The 21754-nt window shown below is 57.0% G+C and overlaps 1 protein-coding gene across 1 annotated transcript in view; it reads left to right on the top strand.

The window, feature by feature from the left end:
• Positions 1–285: 285 nt before the first annotated feature.
• The window catches only part of LOC142906721 (piezo-type mechanosensitive ion channel component 2-like), a 44208-nt gene continuing 22739 nt past the window's right edge, over positions 286–21754 (top strand). Inside the window, exons 1-9 of the mRNA XM_076055100.1 lie at positions 286–435; positions 1149–1244; positions 1500–1595; positions 2157–2252; positions 2508–2603; positions 2838–2929; positions 3794–3952; positions 12293–12440; positions 15877–16065. Of these exons, the coding sequence (XP_075911215.1) occupies positions 286–435; positions 1149–1244; positions 1500–1595; positions 2157–2252; positions 2508–2603; positions 2838–2929; positions 3794–3952; positions 12293–12440; positions 15877–16065 (1122 nt within the window). The remainder of the gene's footprint in view (positions 436–1148; positions 1245–1499; positions 1596–2156; positions 2253–2507; positions 2604–2837; positions 2930–3793; positions 3953–12292; positions 12441–15876; positions 16066–21754) is intronic.

Raw genomic sequence — 21754 nt, 5'->3', positions numbered from 1 at the left:
CCTCCCCCACCTCCCTCCCTCCCCCTCCTCCCCCTCCTCCACCCTCCATCTCCTCCCTCCCTCCCCCTCCTCTCCCTCCTCCTCCCTCTCCTCTCCACCCTCCCTCTCCTCCCTCTCCTCCCTCCTCTCCTCTCCACCCTCACCTCCCCCCCTCCCCCACCACCTCCCCACCTCCCTCCCTCCCCACCTCCCCCCCCCCCTCCCACCCACGTGAAGAAACACTCGGCAGCGGCGGACATTGCGTCGACGCTGTCCGAGGACCAGGTGCCCCAGGCCTTCCTCGTCATGCTCCTCATCCAGTTCGGCACCATGGTGGTGGACCGGGCCCTGTACCTGCGCAAGTCTGTGCTGGGCAAGGTGGTGTTCCAGGTGGTGCTCGTCTTCGGCATCCACGTCTGGATGTTCTTCATCCTGCCGGAGGTCACCGAGAGGTGGGTGGGGTGGGTGGGTGGGTGGTGGGTGGGGTGGGTGGGTGGAGTGGTGGGTGGGTGGGTGGGGTTAGGAGGAGGTGCTGGGCAAGGTGGTGTTCCAGGTGGTGCCCGTCTTCGGCATCCACGTCTGGATGTTCTTCATCCTGCCGGAGGTCACCGAGAGGTGGGTGGGGTGGGTGGGGTGGGTGGTGGGTGGGGGTGGGTGGAGTGGTGGGTGGGTGGGTGGGGTTAGGGGGAGGTGCTGGGCAAGGTGGTGTTCCAGGTGGTGCCCGTCTTCGGCATCCACGTCTGGATGTTCTTCATCCTGCCGGAGGTCACCGAGAGGTGGGTGGGGTGGGTGGGTGGGTGGTGGGTGGGGTGGGTGGGTGGAGTGGTGGGTGGGTGGGTGGGGTTAGGGGGAGGTGCTGGGCAAGGTGGTGTTCCAGGTGGTGCTTGTCTTCGGCATCCACGTCTGGATGTTCTTCATCCTGCCGGAGGTCACCGAGAGGTGGGTGGGGTGGGTGGGTGGGTGGTGGGTGGGGTGGGTGGGTGGGTGGGGTGGGTGAGTGTGGTGGGGTGGATGGATGGGTGGGTGTCTGGGTGGTTGGTTGTTGGGTAAGTTGTTGAGTGGGTGAGTTAGTTTGGTGATCAGGGCACCGAGAGGTGGGTGGGGTGGGTGGGGTGGGTGGGGTGGGTGGGGTGGGTGGGGTGGGTGGAGTGGTGGGTGGGTGGGGTTAGGGGGAGGTGCTGGGCAAGGTGGTGTTCCAGGTGGTGCTCATCTTCGGCATCCACGTCTGGATGTTCTTCATCCTGCCGGAGGTCACCGAGAGGTGGGTGGGGTGGGTGGGTGGGTGGTGGGTGGGGTGGGTGGGGTGGTGGGTGGGGTGGGTGAGTGTGGTGGGGTGGATGGATAGGTGGGTGTCTGGGTGGTTGGTTGTTGGGTAAGTTGTTGAGTGGGTGAGTTAGTTTGGTGATCAGGGCACCGAGAGGTGGGTGGGGTGGGTGGGGTGGGTGGGGTGGGTGGGGTGGGTAGGGTGGGTGGGTGGTGGGTGGGGTGGGTGGGAGTGGTGGGTGGGTGGGTGGGGTTAGGAGGAGGTGCTGGGCAAGGTGGTGTTCCAGGTGGTGCTCATCTTCGGCATCCACGTCTGGATGTTCTTCATCCTGCCGGAGGTCACCGAGAGGTGGGTGGGGTGGGTGGGTGGGTGGTGGGTGGGGTGGGTGGGGTGGGTGAGTGTGGTGGGGTGGATGGATGGGTGGGTGTCTGGGTGGTTGGTTGTTGGGTAAGTTGTTGAGTGGGTGAGTTAGTTTGGTGATCAGGGCACCGAGAGGTGGGTGGGGTGGGTGGGGGTGGGTGGGGTGGGTGGGGTGGGTAGGGTGGGTGGGGTGGGTGGGTGGAGTGGTGGGTGGGTGGGGGGTTAGGGGGAGGTGCTGGGCAAGGTGGTGTTCCAGGTGGTGCCCGTCTTCGGCATCCACGTCTGGATGTTCTTCATCCTGCGGAGGTCACCGAGAGGTGGGTGGGGTGGGTGGGGTGGGTGGTGGGTGGGGTGGGTGGGGGTGGTGGGTGGGGTGGGTGAGTGTGGTGGGGTGGATGGATGGGTGGGTGTCTGGGTGGTTGGTTGTTGGGTAAGTTGTTGAGTGGGTGAGTTAGTTTGGTGATCAGGGCACCGAGAGGTGGGTGGGGTGGGTGGGGTGGGTGGGGTGGGTGGGGTGGGTGGGGTGGGTGGAGTGGTGGGTGGGTGGGGTTAGGGGGAGGTGCTGGGCAAGGTGGTGTTCCAGGTGGTGCTCATCTTCGGCATCCACGTCTGGATGTTCTTCATCCTGCCGGAGGTCACCGAGAGGTGGGTGGGGTGGGTGGGTGGGTGGTGGGTGGGGTGGGTGGGGTGGTGGGTGGGGTGGGTGAGTGTGGTGGGGTGGATGGATAGGTGGGTGTCTGGGTGGTTGGTTGTTGGGTAAGTTGTTGAGTGGGTGAGTTAGTTTGGTGATCAGGGCACCGAGAGGTGGGTGGGGTGGGTGGGGTGGGTGGGGTGGGTGGGGTGGGTAGGGTGGGTGGGTGGTGGGTGGGGTGGGTGGGAGTGGTGGGTGGGTGGGTGGGGTTAGGAGGAGGTGCTGGGCAAGGTGGTGTTCCAGGTGGTGCTCATCTTCGGCATCCACGTCTGGATGTTCTTCATCCTGCCGGAGGTCACCGAGAGGTGGGTGGGGTGGGTGGGTGGGTGGTGGGTGGGGTGGGTGGGGTGGGTGAGTGTGGTGGGGTGGATGGATGGGTGGGTGTCTGGGTGGTTGGTTGTTGGGTAAGTTGTTGAGTGGGTGAGTTAGTTTGGTGATCAGGGCACCGAGAGGTGGGTGGGGTGGGTGGGGGTGGGTGGGGTGGGTGGGGTGGGTAGGGTGGGTGGGGTGGGTGGGTGGAGTGGTGGGTGGGTGGGGGGTTAGGGGGAGGTGCTGGGCAAGGTGGTGTTCCAGGTGGTGCCCGTCTTCGGCATCCACGTCTGGATGTTCTTCATCCTGCCGGAGGTCACCGAGAGGTGGGTGGGGTGGGTGGGGTGGGTGGTGGGTGGGGTGGGTGGGGTGGTGGGTGGGGTGGGTGAGTGTGGTGGGGTGGATGGATGGGTGGGTGTCTGGGTGGTTGGTTGTTGGGTAAGTTGTTGAGTGGGTGAGTTAGTTTGGTGATCAGGGCACCGAGAGGTGGGTGGGGTGGGTGGGGGTGGGTGGGGTGAGTGGGGGTGGGTGGGGTGGGTGGGGTGGGTGGGTGGAGTGGTGGGTGGGGAGGGGTTAGGGGGAGGGGCTGGGCAAGGTGGTGTTCCAGGTGGTGCTCGTCTTCGGCATCCACGTCGGGATGTTCTTCATCCTGCCGGAGGTCACCGAGAGGTGGGTGGGGTGGGTGGGTGGGTGGGGTGGGTGGGGGAGGGAGGGGGAGGAGGGAGGAGGGAGGGGGATGTGAGGTGGGATGGGGGGGAGGGGGATGGGTGGAGGAGGTGGAGTGTTGTTATTTGTTAGTGTGGTAATGCATTTGCTTGTTGTGTATTGTTGTGTGTTGTTGTAGTGTGTTATTGTGTATTATTGTTGTGTATTATTGTTGTGTATTGTTGTACATTGTTGTTGTTGTGTATTGTGTTTAATGCTTGTGTGTTGTGTATTGATGTTGTCTGTTGTTTGTTGTTGTTGTGTGTTGTTGTTGTGTATTGTTGTTGTACATTATTGTTGTGTGTTGTTGTGTATTGTTTGTTGTTGTTGTACATTGTTGTTGTGTATTGTTGTGTATTGTGTTTATTGCTTGTTGTGTATTGTGTTGTGTGTTGCTTGTTGTGTGTTGTTGCTGTGTATTTGTTGTTGTACATTGTTGTTGCGTGTTGTTGTTGTGTATTGTTTGTTGTTGTGTTGTTGTGCAGGAAGTTCAGTGACAACATCGTGGCCCAGCTGTGGTACTTTGTGAAGTGCGTCTACTTCGGCCTCTCGGCCTACCAGATCCGCTGTGGCTACCCCACGCGCATCCTGGGAAACTTCCTCACCAAGAGCTACAATTACCTGAACCTCTTTCTCTTCCAGGGGTGGGTGCCGTGGGGTGGCTGGGTGGGTGGGTGGGTGAGTGAGTGAGTGAGTGGATGGGTGGGTGGGTGAGTGAATGGATGGATGGATGGGTGAGTGAGTGAATGGGTGGGTGGTTGAGTGAGTGGATGGGTGGTTGAGTGAGTGAGTGGATGGGTGGTTGAGTGAGTGGATGGGTGGTTTAGTGAGTGAGTGGATGGGTGGTTGAGTGAGTGAGTGAATGGGTGGGTGAGTGAGTGAGTGGATGGTTGGGTGGGTGAGTGAGTGAATGGGTGGGTGAGTGAGTGAGTAAATGGATGGATGGATGGGTGGGTGAGTGAGTGAGTGAGTGAATGGATGGATGGATGGGTGAGTGAATGGATGGATGGATGGGTGAGTGAGTGAATGGATTGGTGGGTGGGTAAGTGAGTGAGTGAGTCAGTGAATGGGTGGGTGGGTCAGTGAGTGAATGGGTGAGTGAGTGAATGGATGGATGGGTGGATGGATGGGTGAGTGAGTGAGTGAGTGAATGGGTGGGTGAGTGAGTGAATGGATGGATGGATAGGTGGGTGAGTGAGTGAGTGAACTTTGTGAAGTGCGTCTACTTCGGCCTCTCGGCCTACCAGATCCGCTGTGGCTACCCCACGCGCATCCTGGGCAACTTCCTCACCAAGAGCTACAATTACCTGAACCTCTTTCTCTTCCAGGGGTGGGTGCTGTGGGGTGGCTGTGGGTGGGTGAGTGGGTGAGTGAATGGATGGATGGGTGAGTGAGTGAGTGAGTGAATGGATTGGTGGGTGGGTAAGTGAGTGAGTGAGTTAGTGAATGGATGGATGGATGGGTGGGTGAGTGAGTGAGTGAGTGAATGGATTGGTGGGTGGGTGAGTGAGTGAATGGGTGAGTGAGTGATTGAGTGAGTGAATGGATGGATGGATGGGTGAGTGAATGGGTGGGTGAGTGAGTGAGTGAATGAATGGATGGATGGGTGAGTGAGTGAGTGAATGGATGGATGGGTCAGTGAGTGAGTGAGTGAATGGATGGATGGATGGGTGAGTGAGTGAACTTTGTGAAGTGCGTCTACTTCGGCCTCTCGGCCTACCAGATCCGCTGCGGCTACCCCACGCGCATCCTGGGCAACTTCCTCACCAAGAGCTACAATTACCTGAACCTCTTTCTCTTCCAGGGGTGGGTGCCGTGGGTTGGCTGGGTGGGTGAGTGGGTGAGTGAATGGATGGATGGATGGGTGAGTGAGTGAATGGGTGGGTGGTTGAGTGAGTGGATGGGTGGTTGAGTGAGTGAGTGGATGGGTGGTTGAGTGAGTGAGTGGATGGGTGGTTGAGTGAGTGAGTGAATGGGTGAGTGAGTGAGTGAGTGGATGGGTGGTTGAGTGAGTGAGTGGATGGGTGGTTGAGTGAGTGGATGGGTGGTTTAGTGAGTGGATGGGTGGTTTAGTGAGTGAGTGGATGGGTGGTTGAGTGAGTGAGTGAATGGGTGGGTGAGTGAGTGAGTGAATGGGTGGGTGGGTGGGTGAGTGAGTGAGTAAATGGATGGATGGATGGATGGGTGAGTGAGTGAGTGAATGGATGGATGGGTGAGTGAGTGGATGGATGGATGGGTGAGTGAGTGAATGGATTGGTGGGTGGGTAAGTGAGTGAGCGAGTCAGTGAATGGGTGGGTGGGTCAGTGAGTGAATGGGTGAGTGAGTGAATGGATGGATGGGTGGATGGATGGGTGAGTGAGTGAATGAGTGAATGGGTGGGTGGGTGGGTGAGTGAGTGAATGGATGGATGGATAGGTGGGTGAGTGAGTGAGTGAACTTTGTGAAGTGCGTCTACTTCGGCCTCTCGGCCTACCAGATCCGCTGTGGCTACCCCACGCGCATGCTGGGCAACTTCCTCACCAAGAGCTACAATTACCTGAACCTCTTTCTCTTCCAGGGGTGGGTGCCGTGGGGTGGCTGGGTGGGTGAGTGGGTGAGTGAATGGATGGATGGATGGGTGAGTGAGTGAGTGAGTGAATGGGTGGGTGAGTGAGTGAGTGGATGGATGGGTGGGTGAGTGAGTGGATGGGTGGTTGAGTGAGTGGATGGGTGGTTTAGTGAGTGAGTGGATGGGTGGTTGAGTGAGTGAGTGAATGGGTGGGTGAGTGAGTGAGTGGATGGTTGGGTGGGTGAGTGAGTGAGTGAATGGGTGGGTGGGTGGGTGAGTGAGTGAGTAAATGGATGGATGGATGGGTGGGTGGGTGAGTGAGTGAGTGAGTGAATGGATGGATGGGTGAGTGAGTGAATGGATGGATGGATGGGTGAGTGAGTGAATGGATTGGTGGGTGGGTGAGTGAGTGAGTCAGTGAATGGGTGGGTGGGTCAGTGAGTGAATGGGTGAGTGAGTGAATGGATGGGTAGATGGATGGGTGAGTGAGTGAGTGAATGGGTGGGTGGGTGGGTGAGTGAGTGGATGGATGGATGGATAGGTGGGTGAGTGAGTGAGTGAACTTTGTGAAGTGCGTCTACTTCGGCCTCTCGGCCTACCAGATCCGCTGTGGCTACCCCACGCGCATCCTGGGCAACTTCCTCACCAAGAGCTACAATTACCTGAACCTCTTTCTCTTCCAGGGGTGGGTGCTGTGGGGTGGCTGTGGGTGGGTGAGTGGGTGGGTGGGTGAGTGGATGGATGGATGGGTGAGTGAGTGAGTGAGTGAATGGATTGGTGGGTGGGTAAGTGAGTGAGTGAGTGAGTGAATGGATGGATGGATGGGTGGGTGAGTGAGTGAGTGAGTGAATGGATTGGTGGGTGGGTGAGTGAGTGAATGGGTGAGTGAGTGATTGAGTGAGTGAATGGATGGATGGATGGGTGAGTGAATGGGTGGGTGAGTGAGTGAGTGAATGAATGGATGGATGGGTGAGTGAGTGAGTGAATGGATGGATGGGTCAGTGAGTGAGTGAGTGAATGGATGGATGGATGGGTGAGTGAGTGAACTTTGTGAAGTGCGTCTACTTCGGCCTCTCGGCCTACCAGATCCGCTGTGGCTACCCCACGCGCATCCTGGGCAACTTCCTCACCAAGAGCTACAATTACCTGAACCTCTTTCTCTTCCAGGGGTGGGTACCGTGGGGTGGCTGGGTGGGTGGGTGGGTGAGTGAGTGAGTGAGTGGATGGGTGGGTGGGTGAGTGAATGGATGGATGGATGGGTGAGTGAGTGAATGGGTGGTTGAGTGAGTGGATGGGTGGTTGAGTGAGTGAGTGGATGGGTGGTTGAGTGAGTGGATGGGTGGTTTAGTGAGTGAGTGGATGGGTGGTTGAGTGAGTGAGTGAATGGGTGGGTGAGTGAGTGAGTGGATGGGTGGGTGGGTGAGTGAGTGAGTGAATGGGTGGGTGGGTGGGTGAGTGAGTGAGTAAATGGATGGATGGATGGATGGGTGAGTGAGTGAGTGAATGGATGGATGGATGGGTGAGTGAGTGAATGGATGGATGGATGGGTGAGTGAGTGAATGGATTGGTGGGTGGGTAAGTGAGTGAGTGAGTCAGTGAATGGGTGGGTGGGTCAGTGAGTGAATGGGTGAGTGAATGGATGGGTGGATGGATGGGTGAGTGAGTGAATGAGTGAATGGGTGGGTGGGTGGGTGAGTGAGTGGATGGATGGATGGATAGGTGGGTGAGTGAGTGAGTGAACTTTGTGAAGTGCGTCTACTTCGGCCTCTCGGCCTACCAGATCCGCTGCGGCTACCCCACGCGCATCCTGGGCAACTTCCTCACCAAGAGCTACAATTACCTGAACCTCTTTCTCTTCCAGGGGTGGGTGCTGTGGGGTGGCTGGGTGGGTGAGTGGGTGAGTGAATGGATGGATGGATGGGTGAGTGAGTGAATGGGTGGGTGGTTGAGTGAGTGGATGGGTGGTTGAGTGAGTGAGTGGATGGGTGGTTGAGTGAGTGGATGGGTGGTTGAGTGAGTGAGTGGATGGGTGGTTGAGTGAGTGAATGGGTGGGTGAGTGAGTGAGTGGATGGTTGGGTGGGTGAGTGAGTGAATGGGTGGGTGGGTGGGTGAGTGAGTGAGTAAATGGATGGATGGATGGGTGAGGTGAGTGAATGGATGGGTGGATGGGTGAGTGAGTGAATGGATTGGTGGGTGGGTAAGTGAGTGAGCGAGTCAGTGAATGGGTGGGTGGGTCAGTGAGTGAATGGGTGAGTGAGTGAATGGATGGATGGGTGGATGGATGGGTGAGTGAGTGAATGAGTGAATGGGTGGGTGGGTGGGTGAGTGAGTGAATGGATGGATGGATGGATAGGTGGGTGAGTGAGTGAGTGAACTTTGTGAAGTGCGTCTACTTCGGCCTCTCGGCCTACCAGATCCGCTGCGGCTACCCCACGCGCATCCTGGGCAACTTCCTCACCAAGAGCTACAATTACCTGAACCTCTTTCTCTTCCAGGGGTGGGTGCTGTGGGGTGGCTGTGGGTGGGTGAGTGGGTGGGTGATTGAATGAATGGATGGATGGGTGGGTGAGTGAGTGAGTGAATGGATTGGTGGGTGGGTAAGTGAGTGAGTGAGTGAATGGATGGATGGATGGGTGGGTGAGTGAGTGAGTGAATGGATTGGTGGGTGGGTCAGTGAGTGAATGGGTGAGTGATTGAGTGAGTGAATGGATGGATGGATGGGTGAGTGAATGGGTGGGTGAGTGAGTGAGTGAATGAATGGATGGATGGGTGAGTGAGTGAGTGAGTGAATGGATGGATGGGTCAGTGAGTGAGTGAGTGGATGGATGGGTGGGTGAGTGAGTGAACTTTGTGAAGTGCGTCTACTTCGGCCTCTCGGCCTACCAGATCCGCTGTGGCTACCCCACGCGCATCCTGGGCAACTTCCTCACCAAGAGCTACAATTACCTGAACCTCTTTCTCTTCCAGGGGTGGGTGCCGTGGGTTGGCTGGGTGGGTGAGTGGGTGAGTGAATGGATGGATGGATGGGTGAGTGAGTGAATGGGTGGGTGGTTGAGTGAGTGGATGGGTGGTTGAGTGAGTGAGTGGATGGGTGGTTGAGTGAGTGGATGGGTGGTTGAGTGAGTGAGTGGATGGGTGGTTGAGTGAGTGAATGGGTGGGTGAGTGAGTGAGTGGATGGTTGGGTGGGTGAGTGAGTGAATGGGTGGGTGGGTGGGTGAGTGAGTGAGTAAATGGATGGATGGATGGGTGGGTGAGGTGAGTGAATGGATGGATGGATGGGTGAGTGAGTGAATGGATTGGTGGGTGGGTAAGTGAGTGAGCGAGTCAGTGAATGGGTGGGTGGGTCAGTGAGTGAATGGGTGAGTGAGTGAATGGATGGATGGGTGGATGGATGGGTGAGTGAGTGAATGAGTGAATGGGTGGGTGGGTGGGTGAGTGAGTGGATGGATGGATGGATAGGTGGGTGAGTGAGTGAGTGAGTGAACTTTGTGAAGTGCGTCTACTTCGGCCTCTCGGCCTACCAGATCCGCTGCGGCTACCCCACGCGCATCCTGGGCAACTTCCTCACCAAGAGCTACAATTACCTGAACCTCTTTCTCTTCCAGGGGTGGGTGCTGTGGGGTGGCTGTGGGTGGGTGGGTGAGTGGGTGGGTGAGTGATTGAATGGATGGATGGGTGGGTGAGTGAGTGAGTGAGTGGATGGATGGGTGAGTGAGTGAATGGATGGATAGGTGGGTGAGTGAGTGAATGGATTGGTGAGTGGGTAAGTGAGTGAGTGAATGGATGGATGGATAGGTGGGTGGGTGAGTGAGTGAGTCAGTGAATGGATTGGTGGGTGGGTGGGTGAGTGAGTGAATGGATTGGTGGGTGGGTAAGTGAGTGAATGGGTGGGTGAGTGAGTGAGTGGATGGGTGGGTGAGTGAGTGAATGGGTGGGTGAGTGAGTGAGTGCATGGATGGATGGGTGAGTGAGTGAGTGAATGGATTGGTGGGTGGGTAAGTGATTGAGCGAATGTATGGGTGGGTTGGTTGGTGAGTGGGTGGGTTGGTTGGTGAGTGGGTGAGTGAGTGAGTGAGTGAATGGATGGGTGAGTGAGTGAGTTAATGGATAGGTGGGTTGGTAGGTGGGTGGTTGGGTCTGCGGATGTGTGGGTGGGTCCGTAGGTCGGGTGGGTGGGTGGGTGAGTGAGTGAATGGATGGGTGAGTGAGGGAATGGATGGGTGAGTGAGGGAATGGATGGGTGGGTGGGTGAGTGAGTGAATGGATGGGTGGGTGAGTGAATGGATGGGTGAATGAGTGAGTGAATGGATAGGTGGGTGGGTGAGTGAATGGATGAGTGAGTGAGTGAATGGATAGGTGGGTTGGTCGGTGGGTGGGTCTGCGGATGTGTGGGTGGGTCGCTAGGTCGGGTGGGTGTGTGGGTGAGTGAGTGAGTGGGTGGGTGAGTGGGTGGGTGGGTGGGTGAGTGAGTGGGTGGGTAGGTGAGTGAGTGAGTGGGTCGGTGGGTGAGTGAGTGAGTGAGTGGGTGGGTGAGTGAGTGAGTGAGTGGGTGTGTGAGTGATTGAGTGGGTGAGTGGGTGGATGGGTGGGTGAGTGGTTGAGTGAGTGTATGAGTGATTGAGTGGGTGAGTGGGTGAGTGGGTGGATGGGTGGGTGAGTGGTTGAGTGAGTGTATGAGTGATTGAGTGGGTGAGTGGGTGGGTGGGTGGGTGAGTGGGTGGGTGAGTGAGTGAGTGAGTGGGTGAGTGAGTGAATGGGTGGGTGAGTGAGTGAGTGCATGGATGGATGGGTGAGTGAGTGAGTGAATGGATTGGTGGGTGGGTAAGTGATTGAGCGAATGTATGGGTGGGTTGGTTGGTGAGTGGGTGGGTTGGTTGGTGAGTGGGTGAGTGAGTGAGTGAATGGATGGGTGAGTGAGTGAGTGAGTTAATGGATAGGTGGGTTGGTAGGTGGGTGGTTGGGTCTGCGGATGTGTGGGTGGGTCCGTAGGTCGGGTGGGTGGGTGGGTGAGTGAGTGAATGGATGGGTGAGTGAGGGAATGGATGGGTGAGTGAGGGAATGGATGGGTGGGTGGGTGAGTGAGTGAATGGATGGGTGGGTGAGTGAATGGATGGGTGGGTGAATGAGTGAGTGAATGGATAGGTGGGTGGGTGAGTGAATGGATGAGTGAGTGAGTGAATGGATAGGTGGGTTGGTCGGTGGGTGGGTCTGCGGATGTGTGGGTGGGTCGCTAGGTCGGGTGGGTGTGTGGGTGAGTGAGTGAGTGGGTGGGTGAGTGGGTGGGTGGGTGGGTGAGTGAGTGGGTGGGTAGGTGAGTGAGTGAGTGGGTCGGTGGGTGAGTGAGTGAGTGAGTGGGTGGGTGAGTGAGTGAGTGAGTGGGTGTGTGAGTGATTGAGTGGGTGAGTGGGTGGATGGGTGGGTGAGTGGTTGAGTGAGTGTATGAGTGATTGAGTGGGTGAGTGGGTGAGTGGGTGGATGGGTGGGTGAGTGGTTGAGTGAGTGTATGAGTGATTGAGTGGGTGAGTGGGTGGGTGGGTGGGTGAGTGGGTGGGTGAGTGAGTGAGTGAGTGGGTGAGTGAGTGAATGGGTGGGTGAGTGAGTGAGTGCATGGATGGATGGGTGAGTGAGTGAGTGAATGGATTGGTGGGTGGGTAAGTGATTGAGCGAATGTATGGGTGGGTTGGTTGGTAGGTGGGTGGTTGGGTCTGCGGATGTGTGGGTGGGTCCGTAGGTCGGGTGGGTGGGTGGGTGAGTGAGTGAATGGATGGGTGAGTGAGGGAATGGATGGGTGAGTGAGGGAATGGATGGGTGGGTGGGTGAGTGAGTGAATGGATGGGTGGGTGAGTGAATGGATGGGTGGGTGAATGAGTGAGTGAATGGATAGGTGGGTGGGTGGGTGAGTGAATGGATGAGTGAGTGAGTGAATGGATAGGTGGGTTGGTCGGTGGGTGGGTCTGCGGATGTGTCGGTGGGTCGCTAGGTCGGGTGGGTGTGTGGGTGAGTGAGTGAGTGGGTGGGTGGGTGAGTGGGTGGGTGGGTGGGTGAGTGAGTGGGTGGGTAGGTGAGTGAGTGAGTGGGTCGGTGGGTGAGTGAGTGAGTGGGTGGGTGAGTGAGTGAGTGGGTGTGTGAGTGATTGAGTGGGTGAGTGGGTGGATGGGTGGGTGAGTGGTTGAGTGAGTGTATGAGTGATTGAGTGGGTGAGTGGGTGGGTGGGTGGGTGAGTGGGTGGGTGAGTGAGTGAGTGGGTGTGTGAGTGATTGAGTGGGTGTGTGAGTGATTGAGTGGGTGAGTGGGTGGATGGGTGGGTGAGTGGTTGAGTGAGTGTGTGGTTGAGTGAGTGTGTGAGTGATTGAGTGGGTGAGTGAGTGCAGACTCAAACAACCAGCGCTAAAAGACCGCACCCCTCAAACCCCCCCCTCCGCCCGCCCCCCAGATTCCGCCTGGTGCCGTTCCTCATTGAGCTGCGCGCTGTCATGGACTGGGTGTGGACCGACACTACGCTCAGCCTCTCCAACTGGATGTGCGTGGAGGACATCTATGCCAACATCTTCATCCTCAAGTGCTGGCGCGAGTCGGAGAAGGTGGGGACAGCGTGGGGGGGGGCAGGAGGGGGTGGTGGTGGGAGGGTGGGGGGCGCCACGACACAAACCCCAGAGCCTGGGTTCGAGCCCTGGGTCTGGGTGTCTCTATCAGGGGGTTTATAGTGGCCGTGTCGGAGACACTGAGAGCCTGGGTTCGAGCCCTGGGTCTGGGTGTCTCTATCAGGGGGTTCATAGTGGCCGTGTCGGAGACACTGAGAGCCTGGGTTCGAGCCCTGGGTCTGGGTGTCTCTCTCTCTATCAGGGGGTTCATAGTGGCCGTGTCGGAGACACTGAGAGGCTGGGTTCGAGCCCTGGGTCTGGGTGTCTCTCTCTCTCTGTCAGGGGGTTCATAGTGGCCGTGTCGGAGACACTGAGAGGCTGGGTTCGAGCCCTGGGTCTGGGTGTCTCTCTCTATCAGGGGGTTTATAGTGGCCGTGTCGGAGAGACACTGAGAGCCTGGGTTCGAGCCCTGGGTCTGGGTGTCTCTCTCTATCAGGGGGTTCATAGTGGCCGTGTCAGAGACACTGAGAGCCTGGGTTCGAGCCCTGGGTCTGGGTGTCTCTCTCTCTCTCTATCAGGGGGTTTATAGTGGCCGTGTCAGAGACACTGAGAACCTGGGTTCGAGTCCTGGGTCTGGGTGTCTCTCTCTATCAGGGGGTTTATAGTGGCCGTGTCAGAGACATTGCGAGCCTGGGTTCAAGCCCTGGGTCTGGGTGTCTCTCTCTCTGTCAGTGGGTTCATAGTGGCCGTGTCGGAGACACTGAGAGCCTGGGTTCGAGCCCTGGGTCTGGGTGTCTCTCTCTCTATCAGGGGGTTCATAATGGCCGTGTCGGAGACACTGAGAGCCTGGGTTCGAGCCCTGGGTCTGGGTGTCTCTCTCTCTATCAGGGGGTTCATAATGGCCGTGTCAGAGACACTGAGAGGCTGGGTTCAAGCCCTGGGTCTGGGTGTCTCTGTCAGAGGGTTCACGATGGCCGTGTCAGAGACTAAGCCAGCAAAGTAGCATGCTGAATTAGTGTATAGTAGTGTATAGTGTAGTGCATAGTAGTGTATAGTAGTGTATTATAGTGTAGTGTATGGTAGTGTATAGTAGTTGTATAGTGTAGTGTATAGTAGTGTATAGTGTAGTGTACAGTCGTGTATAGTAGTGTGTAGTGTATAGTGTAGTGTGTAGTAGTGTATAGTGTAGTATATGGTCGAGTGTATAGTAGTGTAGAGTGTAGTGTATAGTAGTGTATAGTGTGTGTAGTGTAGTGTTTAGTGTAGTGTATAGTAGTGTATAGTAGTTGTATAGTGTAGTGTATAGTAGTGTATAGTGTAGTAGTGTATAGTGTAGTAGTGTATAGTAGTGTATAGTGTAGTGTACAGTCGTGTATAGTAGTGTGTAGTGTATAGTGTAGTGTGTAGTGCATAGTGTAGTGTATAGTGTAGTAGTGTATAGTGTAGTAGTGTATAGTGTAGTGTAGTTTGTAGTATATAGAGTAGTGTATAGTGTAGTGTAGTTTGTAGTATATAGCGTAGTGTATAGTGTAGTGTAGTTTGTAGTATATAGCGTAGTGTATAGTAGTGTGTAGTGTAGTGTGTAGTGTTTAGTGTAGTGTATAGTGTAGTGTGTAGTGTAGTGTATAGTGTAGTAGTGTATAGTGTAGTAGTGTATAGTGTAGTGTATAGTGCAGTGTATAGTGCAGTGTATAGTGTAGTGTATAGTGTAGTGTGTAGTGTATAGTGTAGTGTATAGTGCAGTGTATAGTGTAGCGTGTAGTGTATAGTGTATAATGTAGTGTATAGTGTAGTGTATAGTGTAGTGTAGTGTATAGTGTAGTGTATAGTGTAGTGTATAGTGTAGTGTATAGTGTAGTGTATAGTGTAGTGTATAGTGCAGTGTATAGTGCAGTGTGTAGTGTAGCGTGTAGTGTAGTGTGTGGTGTAGTGTAGTATATAGTGTAGTGTATATTGTAGTGTATAGTGTAGTGTATAGTGTAGTGTATAGTGTAGTGGTTGGCTGTGTCGGGTGGTGGCGGAGTTTCACGACGCAACATTTATATATTTACACGATTTTACCCCCCCCCCCCCCCAAAAAAAAAACCTCCATTACGGATAATTCACGTTCACGTAATTGTGGGGGGGGGGGCTGATGCCCCCCTCCCCACTCCCCGCCGGTATTCACCTCTCTCCCGCTCCAGAACGAACTCTGACCCAATCTCTCCCTCCCTCCACCCCCACTGTTCCCGAAGCCCCCTTGACCCCCGGGTCACGTGACGTCATCCTGCGCCGTCCAATCGAATCCTCGTTTGCGGACGTTTTGAGCGCTTTGGCCGTTGCGGGGGGCCGGGGGGCCGGGGAGCGGGGGGCGGGGGGCGGGGGGCGGGGGGAGGGGGTCACGTCATCCCCCACCACCACCACCCCCCCAACCACCCTTTCCATTGTCCCTGTGCCTGCGTTTCCCCCGCCGCTGACTCACCGGTAATCCCCTCGGTTCCTCCCTCTTAAATCCTCCTCTACGCCTGGAGGCTTTTCCCTCCCAGCCCGCTGTTTAGCCTGTCGCCAGGGTAAACTGGCTGTGTATGCTTGGTCGCGGCCGGCCTGGAAAGCTCCATGCCCCCCCTTTTTTGGAGGGGGGGGGGGGGCTCAGCCAATTTCCTGGTCAGGGGGAAACCGTGGAACGTCCCTGCTAGCGGGGTCCTCGGGTGAAAACCCATCGCACCACGTGATTCCTCCTCGAGTGTTTAGTGGGGGCGTGCGTTCGTGGGGGCGGTGGGGGTGGGTAGTGCGGTGGGAACCACATAATGCTCGTTTTGAGGTTGTGCGACATTGCCCTCCACCACCCCACGGCGCCGCCCACTCGCCACCCCACCCCACCTGCCCGCCCCCACGCCACCCATTGACGCCACCAATGCCAACCACCCCCACCCACCCCACCCAATCACCTCACCCCACCCCACCCACCCCACCCCACCCACCCCACCCCACCCACCCCACTCACCCAACCCACTCCCCTCACCCACCCCACCCAATCACCTCACCCCACCTCACCCCACCCTACCCCACCCACCCCACCCACCCACCCCACCCACCCCACCCCACCTGCCCGCCCCCACGCCACCCATTGACACCACCAATACTAACCACCCCACCCACCCACCCCACCCACATGCCCGCCCCCATGCCACCCACCCCACCCACCCCACCCACCCCACCCCACCCAATCACCCCACCCCACCTCACCCCACCCAACCACCTCACCCCACCCCCACCCACCCACCCACCCACCCCACCCCACCCCACCCCCACCCAATCACACCACCCCACCCCCACCCCAATCACCTCACCCCACCCACCCCACCCCACCCACCCCCACCCCACCCCACCACCACCCCCACCCAACCACCTCACCCACCCCAATCACCCCACCCCCACTTGCCCGCCCTCCCGACAGAGGTACCCACAGCCCAAGGGACAGAAGAAGAAGAAAGTGGTCAAGTACGGCATGGGCGGCATGATCGTGGTGCTGCTCATCTGCATCGTGTGGTTCCCGCTGCTCTTCATGTCGTTGCTCAAGTCGGTGGCAGGCCAGGCCAACACGCCCATCGACGTCACCATCACCATCACGCTGGGGCGCTACCAGGTGCACGCTGGCGCCTCCCGGCGTGTGTGTCGGGGAGCGTGTTGGAGCGTGTTGGAGAGTGTGTTGGAGCGAGTGTGTCGGGGAGCGTGTGTGTCGGGGAGCGTGTGTGTTGGAGCGTGTGTGTCGGAGAGTGTGTGTTGGAGCGTGTGTGTCGGGGAGCGTGTGTGTTGGAGCGTGTGTGTCGGGGAGCGTGTGTGTTGGAGAGTGTGTGTCGGGGAGCGTGTGTGTTGGAGAGTGTGTGTCGGGGAGCGTGTGTGTCGGAGAGCGTGTGTGTTGGAGCGTGTGTGTTGGAGCGTGTGTGTCGGAGAGCGTGTGTGTTGGAGTGTGTGTTGGAGAGTGTGTGTCGGGGAGCGTGTGTGTCGGAGAGCGTGTGTGTTGGAGCGTGTGTGTTGGAGTGTGTGTTGGAGAGTGTGTGTGTTGGAGCGTGTGTGTGTCGGGGAGCGTGTGTGTTGGAGCGAGTGTTGGAGCGTGTTGGAGTGTGTGTGTCGGGGAGCGTGTGCTGGAGTGTGTGTGTTGGAGCATGTGTTGGAGAGTGTGTTGGAGCTTGTTGGAGTGTGTTGGAGTGTCTTGGAGCGCGTGTTGGAGCTTGTTGGAGAGTGTGTTGGAGAGTGTGTTGGAGTGTGTGTTGGAGCTTGTGTTGGAGCTTGTGTTGGAGAGTGTGTTGGAGAGTGTGTTGGAGCGTGTGTGTTGGAGCGTGTGTTGGAGCGTGTGTGTTGGAGCGTGTGTTGGAGCGTGTGTTGGAGCATGTGTGTTGGAGAGTGTGTGTTGGAGCGTGTGTGTTGGAGAGCGTGTGTGTTGGAGAGTGTGTTGGAGCATGTGTTGGAGAGTGTGTTGGAGTGTGTGTTGGAGTGTGTGTTGGAGCGTGTGTTGGAGTGTGTGTTGGAGCTTGTGTTGGAGCTTGTGTTGGAGAGTGTGTTGGAGCGTGTGTTGGAGAGTGTGTTGGAGCGTGTGTGTTGGAGCGTGTGTGTTGGAGAGTGTGTGTTGGAGCGTGTGTGTTGGAGCGTGTGTGTTGGAGCGTGTGTGTTGGAGCGTGTGTGTTGGAGCGTGTGTGTTGGAGCGTGTGTGTTGGAGCGTGTGTGTTGGAGCGTGTGTGTTGGAGCGTGTGTTGGAGCGTGTGTGTTGGAGCGTGTGTGTTGGAGCGTGTGTGTTGGAGCGTGTGTGTTGGAGAGCGTGTGTGTTGGAGAGTGTGTGTTGGAGAGTGTGTGTTGGAGCGTGTGTGTCGGGGAGCGTGTGCTGGAGTGTGTGTGTTGGAGCGTGTGTTGGAGAGTGTGTTGGAGCTTGTTGGAGTGTGTTGGAGTGTCTTGGAGCGCGTGTTGGAGCTTGTTGGAGAGTGTGTTGGAGAGTGTGTTGGAGAGTGTGTTGGAGAGTGTGTGTTGGAGCGTGTGTTGGAGAGTGTGTTGGAGAGTGTCTTGGAGAGTGTGTTGGAGCGTGTGTGTTGGAGCGTGTGTGTTGGAGAGTGTGTGTTGGAGCGTGTGTGTTGGAGCGTGTGTGTGAGCGTGTGTGTTGGAGCGTGTGTGTTGGAGCGTGTGTGTCGGGGAGCGTGTGTGTCGGAGAGCGTGTGTGTCGGAGAGCGTGTGTGTTGGAGTGTGTGTTGGAGCGTGTGTTGGAGAGTGTGTTGGAGAGTGTGTGTTGGAGCGTGTGTTGGAGAGTGTGTTGGAGAGTGTCTTAGAGCGTGTGTTGGAGAGTGTGTTGGAGAGTGTGTTGGAGCGTGTGTGTCGGAGCGTGTGTGTTGGAGCGTGTGTGTTGGAGTGTGTGTGTGTTGGAGAGTGTGTGTTGGAGTGTGTGTGTTGGAGAGTGTGTGTCGGGGAGCGTGTGTGTTGGGGAGCGTGTGTGTCGGGGAGCGTGTGTGTTGGAGAGTGTGTGTCGGAGCGTGTGTTGGAGCGAGTGTGTTGGAGAGCGTGTGTGTTGGAGAGTGTGTTGGAGAGTGTGTGTTGGAGCGTGTGTGTCGGGGAGCGTGTGTGTCGGAGAGCGTGTGTGTTGGAGTGTGTGTTGGAGCGTGTGTTGGAGAGTGTGTTGGAGAGTGTGTGTTGGAGCGTGTGTTGGAGAGTGTGTTGAAGCGTGTGTTGGAGCTTGTGTTGGAGCGTGTGTCGGGGAGCGTGTGTGTTGGAGAGTGTGTGTCGGGGAGCGTGTGTGTTGGAGAGTGTGTGTTGGAGAGTGTGTGTCGGAGCGTGTGTTGGAGCGAGTGTGTTGGAGAGCGTGTGTGTTGGAGAGTGTGTTGGAGAGTGTGTGTTGGAGCGTGTGTGTCGGGGAGCGTGTGTGTCGGAGAGCGTGTGTGTTGGAGTGTGTGTTGGAGCGTGTGTTGGAGAGTGTGTTGGAGAGTGTGTGTTGGAGCGTGTGTTGGAGAGTGTGTTGAAGCGTGTGTTGGAGCTTGTGTTGGAGCGTGTGTCGGGGAGCGTGTGTGTTGGAGAGTGTGTGTCGGGGAGCGTGTGTGTTGGAGAGTGTGTGTTGGAGCGTGTTGGAGTGTGTGTGTCGGGGAGCGTGTGTGTTGGAGCGTGTGTGTCGGGGAGCGTGTGTGTCGGAGCGTGTGTGTCGGGGAGCGTGTGTTGGAGTGTGTGTGTCGGGGAGCGTGTTGGAGAGTGTGTTGAAGCGTGTGTTGGAGCTTGTTGGAGTGTGTTGGAGTGTCTTGGAGCGCGTGTTGGAGCTTGTTGGAGAGTGTGTTGGAGAGTGTGTTGGAGCGTGTGTTGGAGCGTGTGTTGGAGTGTGTCTTGGAGCGTGTGTTGGAGCGTGTGTTGGAGTGTGTCTTAGAGCGTGTGTTGGAGCGTGTGTGTTGGAGCTTGTTGGAGCGTGTGTTGGAGTGTGTGTTGGAGAGTGTGTTGGAGCACGTGTTGGAGCGTGTGTGTCGGAGCGTGTGTGTTGGAGCGTGTGTGTTGGAGCGTGTGTGTTGGAGCGTGTTGGAGCGTGTGTGTTGGAACGTGTGTGTCGGAGAGCGTGTGTGTTGGAGAGTGTGTTGGAGAGTGTGTGTTGGAGCGTGTGTGTCGGAGCGTGTGTGTCGGAGCGTGTGTGTCGGAGCGTGTGTGTTGGAGCGTGTGTTGGAGCGTGTGTGTTGGAGAGTGTGTGTTGGAGCGTGTGTGTTGGAGCGTGTGTGTCGGAGTGTGTGTTGGAGAGTGTGTGTTGGAGCGTGTGTGTTGGAGCGTGTGTGTTGGAGCGTGTTGGAGCGTGTGTGTTGGAACGTGTGTGTCGGAGAGCGTGTGTGTTGGAGAGTGTGTTGGAGAGTGTGTGTCGGAGCGTGTGTGTCGGAGCGTGTGTGTCGGAGCGTGTGTGTTGGAGCGTGTGTTGGAGCGTGTGTGTTGGAGAGTGTGTGTTGGAGCGTGTGTGTTGGAGCGTGTGTGTCGGAGTGTGTGTTGGAGCGTGTGTGTCGGAGTGTGTGTTGGAGAGTGTGTGTTGGAGCGTGTGTGTCGGAGTGTGTGTTGGAGAGTGTGTGTTGGAGCGTGTGTGTCGGGGAGCGTGTGTGTTGGAGCGTGTGTGTTGGAGCGTGTGTGTTGGAGTGTGTGTTGGAGTGTGTGTTGGAGCGTGTGTTGGAGAGTGTGTTGGAGAGTGTGTGTTGGAGCGTGTGTTGGAGCGTGTGTTGGAGAGTGTGTTGGAGAGTGTCTTAGAGCGTGTGTTGGAGAGTGTGTTGGAGAGTGTGTTGGAGCATGTGTGTTGGAGCGTGTGTGTTGGAGAGTGTGTGTTGGAGCGTGTGTGTTGGAGCGTGTGTTGGAGCGTGTGTGTTGGAGCGTGTGTGTCGGAGAGCGTGTGTGTTGGAGAGTGTGTTGGAGCGTGTGTGTCGGAGCGTGTGTGTCGGAGCGTGTGTGTCGGAGCATGTGTGTCGGAGCATGTGTGTTGGAGCGTGTGTTGGAGCGTGTGTGTTGGAGAGTGTGTTGGAGAGTGTGTTGGAGAGTGTGTGTTGGAGCATGTGTGTTGGAGAGTGTGTGTTGGAGCATGTGTGTTGGAGTGTGTGTTGGAGCGTGTGTTGGAGAGTGTGTTGGAGAGTGTCTTAGAGCGTGTGTTGGAGTGTGTGTTGGAGAGTGTGTTGGAGCGTGTGTGTTGGAGAGTGTGTTGGAGAGTGTGTTGGAGCGTGTGTGTTGGAGCGTGTGTGTTGGAGCATGTCTTAGAGCGTGTGTGTTGGAGCGTGTGTGTTGGAGAGTGTGTGTTGGAGCGTGTGTGTTGGAGAGTGTGTCGGGGAGCGTGTGTGTCGGAGCGTGTGTGTCGGAGCGTGTGTGTCGGAGCGTGTGTGTCGGGGAGCGTGTGTGTTGGAGAGTGTGTGTTGGAGCGTGTGTGTTGGAGCGTGTGTTGGAGCGTGTGTGTTGGAGCGTGTGTGTTGGAGCGTGTGTTGGAGCGTGTGTGTTGGAGCGTGTGTGTTGGAGCGTGTGTGTTGGAGAGTGTGTGTTGGAGAGTGTGTGTTGGAGAGTGTGTGTTGGAGCGTGTGTGTCGGGGAGCGTGTGTGTTGGAGCGTGTGTCGGAGCGTGTGTGTCGGAGCGTGTGTGTCGGAGCGTGTGTGTCGGAGCGTGTGTGTCGGAGCGTGTGTGTCGGAGCGTGTGTGTCGGAGCGTGTGTGTTGGAGCGTGTGTGTTGGGGAGCGTGTGTGTTGGGGAGCGTGTGTTGGAGCGTGTGTGTTGGAGCGTGTGTGTTGGAGCGTGTGTGTTGGGGAGCGTGTGTGTTGGAGCGTGTGTTGGAGCGTGTTGGAATGTGTTGGAGTGTGTGTTGGAGCTTGTGTTGGAGCGTGTGTTGGAGAGTGTCTTAAAGCGTGTGTTGGAGCGTGTGTGTTGGAGCGTGTGTGTCGGAGCGTGTGTGTCGGAGCGTGTGTGTTGGAGCGTGTGTGTTGGAGCGTGTGTGTTGGAGCGTGTGTGTTGGAGCGTGTGTGTTGGAGAGTGTGTGTTGGAGCGTGTGTGTTGGAGCGTGTGTTGGAGCTTGTTGAAGCGTGTGTTGGAGAGTGTGTCGGGGAGCGTGTTTGTTGGAGCGTGTGTGTTGGAGCGTGTGTTGGAGCGTGTGTGTTGGAGCGCGTGTGTTGGCGTGTGTGTTGGAGCATGTGTTGGAGCGTGTTAGAGTATCTTGGAGCGTGTGTTGGAGCGTGTGTTGGAGCTTGTTGGAGCGTGTTGGAGCTTGTTGGAGCGTGTGTTGGAGCGTGTGTGTTGGAGCGCGTGTGTTGGACTGTGTGTTGGAGCGTGTGTGTTGGAGCGTGTGTGTTGGAGCGTGTGTGTCGGAGCGTGTGTGTCGGAGCGTGTGTGTCGGAGCGTGTGTGTCGGAGCGTGTGTTGGAGCTTGTGTTGGAGAGTGTGTTGGAGCGTGTCTTAGAGCGTGTCTTAGAGCGTGTGTTGGAGCGTGTGTGTTGGAGCGTGTGTGTTGGAGCGTGTGTTGGAGCGTGTGTTGGAGCGTGTGTTGGAGCTTGTTGGAGTGTGTTGGAGAGTGTGTTGGAGAGTGTGTTGGAGCTTGTTGGAGCGTGTGTTGGAGCTTGTTGGAGCGTGTGTTGGAGCGTGTGTGTTGGAGCGTGTGTGTCGGGGAGCGTGTGTGTCGGGGAGCGTGTGTGTCGGAGCGTGTGTGTCGGAGCGTGTGTGTCGGAGCGTGTGTGTCGGAGCGTGTGTGTCGGAGCGTGTGTGTCGGAGCGTGTGTGTCGGAGCGAGTGTGTTGGAGCGTGTGTGTCGGAGCGTGTGTTGGAGCGTGTGTGTTGCAGCGTGTGTGTTGGAGCGTGTGTGTTGGAGTGTGTCTTAGAGCGTG

The sequence above is a fragment of the Petromyzon marinus genome, chromosome 69 (assembly GCF_048934315.1).
Source record: "Petromyzon marinus isolate PM22_M1 ecotype Great Lakes invasive population chromosome 69, UKy_Petmar_22M1.pri1.0, whole genome shotgun sequence".
Classification (NCBI taxonomy): Eukaryota; Metazoa; Chordata; class Hyperoartia; order Petromyzontiformes; family Petromyzontidae; genus Petromyzon; species Petromyzon marinus.
This window is presented reverse-complemented; position numbering and strand designations above follow the sequence as displayed.